Below are 14,919 nucleotides of genomic sequence, written 5' to 3' on the forward strand. Positions count from 1 at the left end.
TGAGTAATGCTTGCAAGTCATGACAAAAAAAAGTTACATTGAAAAACAAAGGAAGTTTGAAATATTGTAAAAATTATTCCTGGGGGTTGGGGTCAAATGCCACACCAATATGAAAAGTTTGATAATGGTCAAAACATCATATCACATTGTATTTTTTTAAATAAACAGTTTCAAATGTTAACGTAAATAATTAACAAATATTTAAAAAGTCGAATAGGCCAGAAGTTTAATATTTTTAGTCGTAGTACAAATTTGAACACCTGACTCAGATTTCTTAACAAATGTACAAGTTTATAGTTACTTTAGACTGTTGCCGCTCCTGTCTTTGATGGTCCAGTTCATGTTTTTGCCCTCACCGCCACATTTGTAGACATCATGGACTGCTGACTATAATATGTTTTTATAAGTGATAATAACCGACATTATACTGATCAAGAAAAGCTTAATTTCAGCATTCTGATTCTACAAATTACATATGGTTAAATGATGTATTGACTATTATTGTTATGCATTGTGAAAAGTATAAAATCAAAAGTACTAACTACTGATTAGAAAAATTTCACCATTAAACACATACCTTAATTTCTGCTGGTACATTGACTTGTTTAGATTTACTAATACGAGCGGTACATTCTTTGGATTTCTTAGCAAGAACCTCATCCAGCTTTAGGAGTATCAGCTCATTCTGCTTTGCTAGCATATCCATCTTTCTAAGCAAAACATTATGGATCTCGGATTCCTATCACTACCAGCTCCCATTGTTAATTTAGCTGGGGACCACTAATTAATGTAGAAGAACATGGAAAATTGAACCTTGGTCTCCAGCGAAAAAAATCATAGAGGAAACCCAGGTTTAAATCCTGTTCCAAGTTTTCAACTTAGGTGTACATGTATTTTACCATTCTCCATATGAATGTTTTGTAGATGTTAGAAATATAAAAAAAGTGATCTACGTGTAGTATTGTGCCGCCAGCCAGGTTTTAAACCGCAACCTGGACTTCCTGGTTCACTGCTCAATCATTGGGCTAAATGGAAATTCCCACTTAAGCAAAGCAAGAAGGTGACTGGGTGGTCAGATGGTGTAGTGGTTAAGCAAGTCGCATTTCATCCAGCCGGCCAGGGTTCAATCCCCGGTACAGACGTAAAAAGGTCAGGGGTCACCTACCTGATCACATGGCTTTTCTCGGGGCACTCTGGTTTCCTCCCACTCTAAGACCCCACACGCTTTCATCAGAGCCATTGAAAGATGGTGAGACTAGTATTGACGATTAAATGTGTACTCTACCGGCATCGTTTTGGGTTCTCAAAACCCCCAAAACTTACTACAGGAGGTAAATAGAGGGAGTTTCTCGGTACCAGTCATGTTGGCGCAAACCAGGGCGGTGAGTCTCTCTTTGCTGCGTTTTCCGCCGTGGCAGTCGGTACCTTTGAAGTCCAGGGTTCGGTCAGGCAGCATTCGATAAAATATACCAGTCTCATCAGCATTAAAGATATCGCTGTGGTTGTACTGTAATAGGAGAGTATGGAGGTCGTCGGCCCACTGCACCATTGCGTCACTGGATTTGTCTACGGACTTTGCTTCACCACAGATTTTCTTGAAGCAGATACCATGTCTGTCTTTAAATCGATCAATCCAGCCAGTACTGCAGTCGAAGCTAGGCTCTCCAATTCCTGCGGCAAGTTCGTTCGCTTTTACTTTAAGCATCTGGCCGGAAATAGTTTCAAATTTGATTCTCGAATAGGCATATTTTTAGTCGGCAAATTTGAACAACCATTTCTTAACAAATGTACAAGTTTATAGTTACTTTAGACTGTTGCCGCTCCTGTCTTTGATGGTCCAGTTCATGTTTTTGCCCTCACCGCCACATTTGTAGACATCATGGACTGCTGACTATAATATGTTTTTATAAGTGATAATAACCGACATTATACTGATCAAGAAAAGCTTAATTTCAGCATTCTGATTCTACAAATTACATATGGTTAAATGATGTATTGACTATTATTGTTATGCATTGTGAAAAGTATAAAATCAAAAGTACTAACTACTGATTAGAAAATTTTCACCATTAAACACATACCTTAATTTCTGCTGGTACATTGACTTGTTTAGATTTACTAATACGAGCGGTACATTCTTTGGATTTCTTAGCAAGAACCTCATCCAGCTTTAGGAGTATCAGCTCATTCTGCTTTGCTAGCATATCCATCTTTCTAAGCAAAACATTATGGATCTCGGATTCCTATCACTACCAGCTCCCATTGTTAATTTAGCTGGGGACCACTAATTAATGTAGAAGAACATGGAAAATTGAACCTTGGTCTCCAGCGAAAAAAATCATAGAGGAAACCCAGGTTTAAATCCTGTTCCAAGTTTTCAACTTAGGTGTACATGTATTTTACCATTCTCCATATGAATGTTTTGTAGATGTTAGAAATATAAAAAAAAGTGATCTACGTGTAGTATTGTGCCGCCAGCCAGGTTTTAAACCGCAACCTGGACTTCCTGGTTCACTGCTCAATCATTGGGCTAAATGGAAATTCCCACTTAAGCAAAGCAAGAAGGTGACTGGGTGGTCAGATGGTGTAGTGGTTAAGCAAGTCGCATTTCATCCAGCCGGCCAGGGTTCAATCCCCGGTACAGACGTAAAAAGGTCAGGGGTCACCTACCTGATCACATGGCTTTTCTCGGGGCACTCTGGTTTCCTCCCACTCTAAGACCCCACACGCTTTCATCAGAGCCATTGAAAGATGGTGAGACTAGTATTGACGATTAAATGTGTACTCTACCGGCATCGTTTTGGGTTCTCAAAACCCCCAAAACTTACTACAGGAGGTAAATAGAGGGAGTTTCTCGGTACCAGTCATGTTGGCGCAAACCAGGGCGGTGAGTCTCTCTTTGCTGCGTTTTCCGCCGTGGCAGTCGGTACCTTTGAAGTCCAGGGTTCGGTCAGGCAGCATTCGATAAAATATACCAGTCTCATCAGCATTAAAGATATCGCTGTGGTTGTACTGTAATAGGAGAGTATGGAGGTCGTCGGCCCACTGCACCATTGCGTCACTGGATTTGTCTACGGACTTTGCTTCACCACAGATTTTCTTGAAGCAGATACCATGTCTGTCTTTAAATCGATCAATCCAGCCAGTACTGCAGTCGAAGCTAGGCTCTCCAATTCCTGCGGCAAGTTCGTTCGCTTTTACTTTAAGCATCTGGCCGGAAATAGGGAGATTTTGATCTCTGGCATGGGCGAACCACTTCAGAAGGGCTGCTTCAATGTCTTCAAATTTCGCTGTACGCATCTTCTTTCTTGCTGGGCTCGTTCCGTCACTGCTAAAAGCGGTCTTGATTTTTTCTTTTGACTTCAGCCATGTCGACAGGGTATTTGGTGGTATGCCGAATTCTTTAGCAATCGCCGACTTTGACCTGTCTCCCCTTTCAACAGCTAAGATGGCCTTGTATTTCGTCTCAATTGTCTGGGCCGTCATCTTCCTCTTCACTCCGGTCTTCACCCTATCAACTGATCCAATTATCCCCCCGGTTGTACCGGGTCCTTCGTTGGATTGCTCAGTTGACTTCGACATTTCCGAAACGGGTATGATATTGCTGTGAAACTGCAGTGAATTTATTATACACGTACATGACACCTCCTCAGTTACAGAGCTACTCTTAATGAGTGCCTCGGGACTAATTACACCATTGCTTTTTCATATTTTCCGACTCTGACACGATAATTAACTAACGTATATACACCTGTAAATTAACACGGTGCCAGGTGGTAGAGCTTAGTTCTGCTTGAGTGATCACACTAGTGACAGGCGGCCGGGACCACATGTTTTGTATCATATCGCTGTACCAGTCGGGATAATGTTTACGTAAGTACAGCGTACATATGCCGCAATTTTAAATTTGATGATCACTGATTATTGTTGATACAAAGAATTAACGACATTGCTAAACATTTAACAGTTATCTTCGTGTTTACGTAGTTGAAAACGACTTTTTTAATTGTCGTTCTACGCCAGATTTTTTTTAAATCGGCATTTTCGGCAATCTTTTACTCACAAAAAAATCTCACTTCGTATTATACGAACATGTTATGTAGGATTTTTGTCATTCGGACCAAACTTCGTATCAAGCGAGTTTTTCGAGTTTTCCGAATTCGAATTTTCCGAGTTTTTTTAACATAGATAAAGAGGGAATTCGGCCGGGACCGGCCAAGTACTTCGTATTAAGCCGGGTTGTCGTATTATCCGAGTTCGTATCAACCAAGTTCGACTGTATATGTAGATGAAGGTCCTAACATTCCGGAAAATGGTGCATTCATTTTTCCAATTCTACTATATTTTGTGTCGTGACCAAACCCCGTTTCAGGCATTGGTGATGAACATAATAGGGGATACCCGAACCAGGGTTTTATTTTGAGTTTGGGGGAAGAAAAAAAGTAGAGTGGGGGAGTCAGGGAAGGATTACAAATGTAATAGTTCTGGATAGATTGATCGCTGGCACACAGGTTGCGTATCCAGCTATCATTTGGTGATCGCATGTTCGAATCACGGTTTGGCCGCTGTTACATTTTCCCTACATTTAACCTAAAACTTGTATACTGATTGTGATCATCTTTGCCGTTGTCGTCCAAAATTTATCGATTAATATTATTAGCTAGAGCTCTAGATCTACTTTCGGTTTCGTTATATTACATGCAGGTTATGATAGACTTGCGCAAGTCACTGAATTATCAAGCCGTAATTTATGCGATATTAAAATATATAGGCCTAGCAAGCGATAAATATTGATTTTGTTGAATCTAAATATTATCTTGGAAGATCCTAGTCTGGACGAAGGGGTTGTTGGCTGCAGTTCATGTGTTGTTTTGTTAATCGTCGAGCTCGACCTCTCTGTGTGACGTTTCCGGTTATGCGCAGATGGTGTAACGTTGTCAATAATGGCGCCCACCATGGCTGTTCTCCCTGTCCGAGGTGCTATGCTATTTTCTCCAGAGGAGCCGCTTTTCAGCTCTGAAAGGTCTTCTCCATACTCAGATCCTGTGTCAGAGGAATAAGCGATCGAGTCGCCGAAGAAATATGTTGGTGATGATGATCCAGAAGCCATTCGTTCGATGTTTGAATAATGTGGGAAATGCAGTTTGCCTTTGTTGATGATGCTGTGGAGACTGGGCACCGGTCAAATTGCGCCAGTCTAATTTTGGCGGTAGGTATCATGTTTCTTACGCAATTAGTTTCGGACAGTGTAATAACCAACATTGAAAGCCTGCAATGAATCGAATACTCCTAAGGAAATGTATGTTTTGGTGTAGAATTCATCAGTAGAACCGATCTTTACACCGTAAACAATTCAAGGGATTTTAGGCCTACGAAACTTGCAAAAACATGTGGAGATTAAATACGAAACTGTCCCTGCATATATAATGCATATTTGGCGCCAAGCGTACGGGCATATTACGTTCGCAGACAAATGAATGGTTAGTGAGTAAATTTTGGGTTCGAAAAGAAGACACCGGGTAAGATTCAAGACGGACAAAATGGTGTCACTGTTAAGCTGTAAACGGACAAACATTTCATGTACATGTCACTATATCTTGTTTTCGTTTCATTTTCTATTTTAAAATACCAAATGTATGTAACTTGTGTACACAATATCATACATACACCAATCTTTATCAATTAGTTACATACATGTACATGTAACATATAAATACATTTGTTAATATATATAGTTCCTTCAGAATACAGCATGATGGAAGTTATTTTCTCTTTCATAATCATATACACGTAGCCTATATATAGCTACAGTTCGGAGTTGTGTAAAATGTGTCGCCAAATATGGCATGTGATTGTATGTGATACAGCCTCAGCCGACATGACTAATGTATGTGGGATATAAAGTATATAAACAAGTACCCAGGTATTAAATCCAAGATATGTATTGTGGTAGAATATAGGTAATACCAAGCTGGAGGTATGTGACATCAACATGAAAAAATGCTGGGATGGTAGCCTTATTTATCATTCCTTTTTAATTTTAGTATTCTCTTCTCTTTTTCAGGAAAACAACACTTGATGTCTCACATATGCTATTGGATATACCACTGTGTTTCCAATTATGCCATTTGAATGGTTTCCCACATGCACCATGTTATACTTCTGTTACATGTATGCATTACAAGTAAAATCACAATACCAGTAATTAAAATACTTTGCACATTTTCATATGTTGATTTGTAGTTGTTATACAAATGGAAAATTAAATGATCAAGTAATATACAGGGATTATTTTGGATCTAAAATGACACCTTTGATTCAGGAAATTTCTTTCTATTTCTTTGTTATATTAATGGCCCTCTGATAATTGTCAAAATATAAAAAAATATCTATGCATATTCTCAACCAAATGATCCCTGAATATTCTTTTTGTATCGTATAGCTATGCAAATTCCTGAACCATGAATTTTAAGATCTTGACAGCTTATATTTCAATTTCGTGCAATAAGTATTCTGATATACACTAACTACATGCAGCCAACAATTTTTGTTTTTCTACTTTCAGAAATGAACTTTCAATCTTTAGGTATGACAGCATCAGTTTTAGTACAAGGTCTAGACTACTTTACTGAATTATGGCAGATGGCTGTAAGAGTTTATTTTTGAAACTCATGGCAAAGGGTAATTATAATATTTTATCAAACTTGGAATGTTGCAGCATTCAAGCAAAACTGGTTGAACACGGGTACTTGGCTCTATAGACATTTCCTCTCTATATACAGTTCAACCTACTCAAACTAACTCGGATAGTGCAAAAAGTTGTTTTATATGAAAGGGATTGAAATCCCCAGCAAATTGCATTCAATATCCTTGTGTTAATTACTCATTACACTATGTCGATTAATATGAAAACCTAAGTGATATATAATGATATCTGAGTCCACATGGGTACATTTTTGTGTGTTGTTTTAAATCCCTGTAATACTGTGAATAACACTACCCAATTTCAGAAAAAGTCTGATTATTAACAAACTGTATAAGATGTGACAGTGGGAATACTCTCAATCGACAGATGATTTATGTTTAATTTGGTATATGATACAATATATGTCATGCTGTGTTAACACTATAGGTTCCCAGAAACATTGAAAAACAGCCAGATTTACCAAGGGCTCTAATGGGTAGCTTAAAAACCACTGCATGTCAACACCTCAGCTTCATAAGAATGGAAATTTGTAATATTATTATATAATCTCAATCCATTAGCCATCATGTCGCTTACTGACTACCTTTTCCTTACATGCATGAACTGTATCCTCTTTTTTTCATAGCAAGTCTAAAACAGTCGATAAGTTAATCAGTTGTAACAGTATGATATATCTCTCAATGTTAAAGTGATGTAAAGTGACAATATGGACGACAGAGTATGGCATACATATGGTGACATGACAACACTATACATTGTATAACTGTGTTCCTATTTTGTAAACACTGTGCATCAGATGAAGATGACTGTGAAAGTTGTTTGGACTTTTGCTCGGAGGTAGATCTTTCAGAGACTGAACAATAAATTAAACAGATTTTGAGGGATGACTCTTTGCAAAATATACATAAAAGAAAACATTTTAAAGATTTTTTTTGTAATGCTAACACGTCAAATGCTATTATATTGGAGAAACAATTAGAAGATGAGAGAGAGAAAAGAAAGAAAGCACACCAATTAGCACTTCTCTGTACAGACCTTGTAAAATTTTATAGAATGAGATATAAAAAAACTATTAACCAACTTCATTTATTTGGTATTATTATTTATAATGTCTTCAAAACGGGAAAATCTCCCATGTGCATTCTGTCTATAAGACAAAACGCTACCAGAAAGAAATGTCCAGGATGTGAGCAGATGTTTTCTAGTCAGTATTATAAAAACCATGTGGCTAAATATTTTTTTACATAATCAATTTACATGTTCAATGAATAACTCACCAGTACTAGGAAATAGGAATAGAAGTGAACATTTGCAAAATGATCTGTATAATGCCCAGACAGATGTGTCAAGCTCTGAAGATAATGAAGAACTTTTGAAACATAATTTAAAGAGTTTATTGAAAAGCAAACTTGAAAAAAAGGAGCAAATGTCCATTCTTCAGATTTACTTAGTGATATGTCGGAATCAGATGATGAGATTTAGAATGATGTCTCAGAACCTGATATTGAATCAGATTTTGTTAAGGATAAATCTTTACATGGTAAATCAAGTCAAAATTCAAAAGTCATATCCCTTGTATTTTGGCTTTGTTTATTTAATGTACTTGGCAAGCACTGAATTTAGTTACTGATACTGCTCTTTACTCCATACTCTCTTTCCTGTCTGCCTTTTTCAATGTTTTGAGAACAGAATCTGGTCTAATTGCTGGAGTAGCAGCGACCTGTCCTTCATCAGTGTATATACTTTGGAGAACATTAGGTTTACAAAAGGACAATTTTCAAAGGTTTGTTGTTTGTAAAAAATGCTACGCATTGTATAAATTTGAAGAATGCATAAAAGTTATTGAAGGTGAGCAAATTTCTGCATTATGTTCCAAGGTAAATTTCCCAAATCATCCTCAACATGTAAGGCGGAGAGCATGTGAGAACCATTATTAAAAACTGTCATTCTTTCAAGTGGCAAGAAGAAGCTTTACCCTTTCAAAACCTACTGTTACAAGCCTATTCAAGAAACTATTTATAGACTAGTGCACCAAAAACATTTTGAGGATGATTGTGAGAAATGGCGTCAAAGAAAACAACAACCTGGCTTTTTGACAGATGTTTATGATGGAAAAGTTTGGAAAGAATTCCAAAGTGATAGCAAAAATAAGTTTCTATGTACCAAAAGAAACTATGGACTTATGCTAAATTTGGATTGGTTTCAACCATTTGATCATGTACGTTATTTTGTAGGAGTTTTATCTGCTGTTGTAATGAACTTGCCAAGGAAAGAAAGGTTTGAACTGAAAAATGTTATCCTTATTAGCATTATACCAGATCAGAATGGGGAACTTAGCATGAATTACTTTTTAAAACTATTAGTAAATGAGATGAAAATTGCTTGGGATAATGGTTTTTGGATGACATCTTTCAATAGCAAGAAAAAGGCCAATATTTTTAAATTTGCTTTCTTGTGTGTTGGATGTGACATTCCTGCAACAAGGAAATTGTGTGGATTTTAGGCCACAATGCTAAATTTGGTTGTTCTAAATCCTTTAAGGAGTTTACAGGTGGAGTAGGACACACAGATTACAGTGGATTTGATGTAAAAAAAAAACTGGCCAGGACGTTCTTTGGAACATCACAGAAGGGTGATAGAACAGTTGGATACTGCAGGAATTAAGACTCAGTTACAGGAACTGGAAAGCGAATTTGGTATTCGTAAATCTAAGATTTGTGAATTGATATACTTTGACCCAATTAGAATGTCAGTTGTAGATCCTATGCACAATTTGTTCCAAGGAACAGCAAAGAAAATGATAAAAATTTGGATGGACCTCAATGTTTTGAATGTTGATCACTTAAAAGATATACAGGCAAAAGTTGATGCAGTAGATGTTGCATGTAAATGTTGGAGCTATTCCGAGGAAGATTGCTTCATCCTTTGGGGGTTTTACTGCAGAACAACGGATCAATTGGACTAACGTTTTTTTTTTCATTTATGCATTGAAAGATATTCTTCCAAGCAAACATTTAGAAATATGGAGGCATTTTGTTTTGGCTAGCAGAGCAATAACATCAAAATACATTACTGAAGTAGACATTAAGGAATTTGAATTGCACATATTTAAGTTCTGTAAGGAATTTGAGACAGAATATGGCAAGCAGTATGTAACCCCAAATATGCATATGCATATGCATTTTGCAAGCTGTGTTCGAGATTATGGACCAGTTTACTCATTTTGGCTTTTTAGTTTTGAGTCGTACAATGGACATCTTGGTTCCCTCCCTAATAACAATAGGTCAATAGAAATACAATTGATGCGAAGATTTAATAGAGAATCTTTTATTTCAACAATGTCTTTTCCTGATTTTGTATCAAGATGAATTCAGCAGTGTTCTAGAAAAAGCAACATGCACACAGGAAAAGGACATATTTACAGATTTTGATATACTGAAAATAGTGTATATGTCCGGTAAATGTGCACCAGTGGTTAATCAGGAATGGAATTTTACTAAACCTTATACATTTTCAAAGCAGTCAAATAAGTGTCTTAACAAAGATGACTACACAATACTGAAAGCTATGTACACAACGATTTATCCTGATTTACTTGACAATATTAATAACATGCCAATGTCATATAGAAAATGTTCCACAATATCTCTCGGAGAAGAAGTTTTTGGGTCTTGGAAGTCTAGGCATAGTAGGTCTTCTGTAGTAATGGCATATTGACATATACGTTGTGAAGGAACCATAGCAACTGAGGAAGGCTATGGACAATTAGTTCATGGTGTTATTCAGGAATTTATTTTCCACAATTTGCTTGTTGGAGGTGAGAGTAAACTACATATTTTTACTAAGATGTATTGGCTTCAGAAATTACCTGATCTGTATCGTTATCATTGTGGAAAAACCAGTTGAAGTTTGGAGTAAAGATATGTATGATGTTTGGGGTGCCTCTGCATTTCTTCCTGTTTAGCGAATTTTTTGCAAGTGTGTTAGAGCTGAAGGGAAATTGCTACAAAAAGAGGTTCACTTCATTTTCCCTTTGAGTTGTAAGTTAGGTACATGATCAAATTTTACCTGCAATTGTAAACTTTGTATCAAAGACTTTCTACCAGTTGCTATTAGACGTACCGATATGTTAATATTTGCAAAACCAGATACAGAAGTTATTTTTATTTGTTTTTAAAAGATACTCCACCCCCATCATATATATGTCAAATTCACACAAAAGCATACATATAATTTATTTTGCTTTTGGTTCGTGTGTAATTAGTTTAAATTAGATATTCAAACTTTCCAATGGTGGTTATGGTATAAAGTAAGTAACTTGTGTAACTGAAGAAAATGCTTATTCGTCTTTTCCTGTTTTTGATTGAGAAAACATACCATTTGTAAGTGGTAAAGCATCTATAATTATTGGTACAGTATATCTTAATCACTTGATGAGTTACAAATATCAAATGACAAAGATATGAAATTCACATAATGTAATAATTAAAATTGGAATAGCAATAAATTTTGAATAAGGAATATTAATAATTTTTGTATAAAAATCTTATATCCATACGTATACATTTTGTACACTAAGATAAAACACCATGTGCATGATAAGATGTGTCTCAATCTATTATATTTTTTTAAGTGTACATTGCTTGAAGTGAGCTTGTATGATACATCGTATTTAAAGAGTGTAAAATATGGTATTTTGCCTTGTGCAACTTGGTAAAACACAAATGTTGCATTACAAAATACCACGTTGGAAGGGTGTATCGCCCTGTACCACTTGGTAATTCAAAATATGACGCGTTACAAAACACCACGCTGGAAGGGTGTATCGCCCTGTGCCACTTGGTAAAACAAAAATGTCGCGTTACAAAATACCACGCTGGAAGGGTGTATCGCCCTGTGCCATTTGGTAAAACACACATGTCGCATTACAAAATACCACGCTGGAAGGGTTATCGCTCTGTGCCACTTGGTAAAACACAAATGTCGCGTTACAAAATACCAAACTTTAAGAGTGTATCGCCCTGTGCCACTTGGTAAAACACACAAATGTCGCGTTACAAAATACCACGCTGGAAGGGTGTATCGCCCTGTACCACTTGGTAAAACACAAATGTCGCGTTACAAAATACCACACTGGAAGGATGTATCGCCCTCTGCCACTTGGTAAAACACAAATGTCGCGTTACAAAATACCGCACTGGAAGGGTGTATCGCCCTCTGCCACTTGGTAAAACACAAATGTCGCGTTACAAAACACCACGCTGGAAGGGTGTATCGCCCTGTGCCACTTGGTAAAACACAAATGTTGCGTTACAAAATACCACGCTGGAAGGATGTATCGCCCTGTGCCACTTGGTAAAACACAAATGTCGCGTTACAAAATACCACACTGGAAGGGTGTATTGCCCTCTGCCACCTGATGATTTGTTCCTAATGACATGTTTCCTGCAGCTTGTAATAGAAATATCAAGTTTTATATATTCAAAATTGATTTAATAGATATGAATAAAAATTTTAATGGATTCTTATTGGAACAAAGACTCATATATAACATAATGTGTTTCAAGACTGTAATATTTGATGATAAAAAAAAACAGAAATAAATTGATATTGATTAATTAAGCTTAAGTACTCTCTTGTGGGTTTTTTTCTGTGTTTTTGAAGCCTTGACATTTTTGCCAGTACTCCAAGAAAATTTCATTCATGTATTATAATGGTTATGATCAAATACAGTTATATGCAATTGACACATTTACATGCCCAATGTGTGATGTACAAATGTACATAAAATTGTACATATAACTGTCCATTTGTCCTCGTAATCTAAAGTTTCAAGATGTAGAAGAATGATGTATATCAAATACATGTATATAAATAATGCATGTATATATCGTTACAATAAACGTTTTGTAAACTTGTAAATACGGAAGGTAAACCTCTAATTTAGTTGTAATTAAATCCAAAGTATCTAACAAGTATAAATGTTCATTATACATCAGGTATAAAGACAATGAAATTTGATGTAAACTTTAAACTTCAAGTTTAATTCAAGTAAAAATTCTGTTCAACTCCAAGTATCATGAAAGTATAATTTCCCATTATATATTACACATAAATGCAATTAAATTCATTGTAAACTTTAAACTCTCGGAGTATAAAGAAATATAAATACATATAATTGCAAGTAAACGCATCATTTCCTGCAGTGTTGGTGCTTGAATTGCATCATGTAGTTGATATTTTGTTAGCAACCTTGATAAATGAAAGGTTTTAGTAAGTGTCAACAGATCAGAATTTATATCTCCAGTTATTACTACATTTAATAATACAAGTTTAAGTTTTATTACATTTTTACATATATTATGTATCTATCTGTAAACTATACTTTCAACGAAGTTTGGATAAAAATAAAAGCCAGGTGGTCTTATATCTACAAATAACAAGATTCAGGGTTTCTTGCAAGATCGCTCAATTAGCGAAGCCATATCGCTTTTTTTTTCAATATTTCCACACTGCTTTTTGTTTTGGCCAAATTATTCATGTGTTAGGTAAGTATATGTAAACTGTATTTGCATTGGTGTTGGTATGCAAATTAAAGCCCGTGTAGTCTTATACTGTATCTACAAATAACAAGATTGCGCCTCTTCACTGTGGTTTAGTTTAATCATATTTTATTGAAACGATTGGGCACAAGTTATTTCAACTTATATCAAACCCATGTGGTTAGGTTGCGAGATCGCGAATTTCGCCAACCCATAATTCTTTCGTTCTTCAATGCTTTCATGCTATTTTTGGCCTATATCATTTATACGTTAGTTATCTATCTGTGTACTATACTTTTAATGGTGTTTGAATGAAAATGAAAGCCTAGGTGGTCATTATGGATGCCCCGGGCGGTGCCGGGCTATGCCGGGCGGTACCGGACAGTACCGGGTAGTACCGAGCTATAATTAGTACGTTCCTACAGAACAGATGGACTGTTACAAGATATTCGGAACAACTATAGATTTAGTTTCTTTTCTACCAAAAATTAAATTAACTTAACTAAAATTTCATAAGGAATATTATATCCAGTAAAAAATATATCAATTTAAGCTACAATAATAGGTTTGGTACGGTTAGATTTGTAGTTCAAGTTTAGATTATAATTGTCACATGTCAAATATTATATTAGCAACAAATTTATTCGTTTATCACTTGGGTTATTTCTTGTACGCCAAAATCAACCGTGAAATATCATGAGTTTTAATGGATATCAGGTTTATTTTTATAGAGTTCTCATTTTATCTTTATATTTTGGTAATTAATAGCAATTTCAAATATGTATACACATGTAGTTCTATATTTTTTAAGATTTAAGTTGTTACTAGTTCGCTATAGCTATAATGTACCTGCCTATCATCGTCGGAGACCCACGGGTGATCGCATTACACTACGCTACACTTATCATCCTCGAAAAATTTGCTAACTTACATACTAGAATTGACCAATTAGAATACTCGATATGTAATTCGGAGCTCTTCAGAATGAAGGCTAGTTGATTATTGGATGAAATGCCATCGCAAAAATGCACTGGAACCAATCAAATTCTACATGCATATACAATGTACATAATGTATATATAGTTTGCCCACGTGCCTCCGACGATGCCTGCGTGCCTATATTATAAGCTTATGCAATTGCCTAATATATAGTCTATATATTAGTTAAGATTTTTGTTTTACAAAAGTCTCATACATTGTAATATAGGCAGGTTATGCGGACTATAAATTAGGGAAAATAAAAACCTAATACTATACAAAGTACATTTTGTAGTTGCATGTACCAATGCAAATTTTGCCTTCATTATTTTCCGCGGAGATGATATACCAGGGTTTGAAGACCCCCGAATTCCATTGTCAACAGTGATGTGTTTACACCGGTACCGTACGTGTGTACACAATATTAATGTGTAACCTTTAGTCTACTACCAACTGTACATTGTACCTAACATGTAATTAAAATAATTAGTGTCACACTTGATCAGACTAATTATCTCATCATCACTTGTAATTAATTAGTAAAGTATGACTCAAAGGGAAATTAAGTATATAAGCGGACGGTATAAACAAAGAAATTACATAAACAAGGACAAACGGTACGATAATTAACCTAATAGCATAGTCGTACTTAAACAACTTTAACGCCGACCCTCATGGACCGTGACACTGAGT

General features: G+C 35.9%; 2 protein-coding genes across 2 annotated transcripts; both read right to left on the bottom strand.

Moving 5' to 3' along the window:
- Positions 1 to 1,303: 1,303 nt before the first annotated feature.
- LOC138306600 (tigger transposable element-derived protein 6-like) lies at positions 1,304 to 2,210 on the bottom strand. Its single transcript, XM_069247038.1, has 2 exons — positions 2,082 to 2,210; positions 1,304 to 1,705 (listed from the first exon to the last, which is right to left on the bottom strand). Exons 1-2 carry the CDS (start codon positions 2,208 to 2,210, stop codon positions 1,304 to 1,306), a joined length of 531 nt encoding a protein of 176 aa, XP_069103139.1.
- A 598-nt stretch (positions 2,211 to 2,808) lies between these two features.
- LOC138306601 (tigger transposable element-derived protein 6-like) lies at positions 2,809 to 3,582 on the bottom strand. The gene has a single exon (XM_069247039.1). It carries the CDS (start codon positions 3,580 to 3,582, stop codon positions 2,809 to 2,811), a length of 774 nt encoding a protein of 257 aa, XP_069103140.1.
- Positions 3,583 to 14,919: the final 11,337 nt, after the last annotated feature.

This window comes from Argopecten irradians, chromosome 13 (assembly GCF_041381155.1).
Source record: "Argopecten irradians isolate NY chromosome 13, Ai_NY, whole genome shotgun sequence".
Classification (NCBI taxonomy): domain Eukaryota; kingdom Metazoa; phylum Mollusca; class Bivalvia; order Pectinida; family Pectinidae; genus Argopecten; species Argopecten irradians.

What these genes read in the sequence shown, in the direction of transcription:
- LOC138306600 (XM_069247038.1), bottom strand. Translation starts at nt 2,210, where the DNA reads ATGGATATGCTAGCAAAGCAGAATGAGCTGATACTCCTAAAGCTGGAT. An exon ending in ATGTACCAGCAGAAATTAAG is followed by an intron (nt 1,706 to 2,081) that starts GTATGTGTTTAA and finishes ATTTCCGGCCAG; the next exon opens with ATGCTTAAAGTAAAAGCGAA.
- LOC138306601 (XM_069247039.1), bottom strand. Translation starts at nt 3,582, where the DNA reads ATGTCGAAGTCAACTGAGCAATCCAACGAAGGACCCGGTACAACCGGG.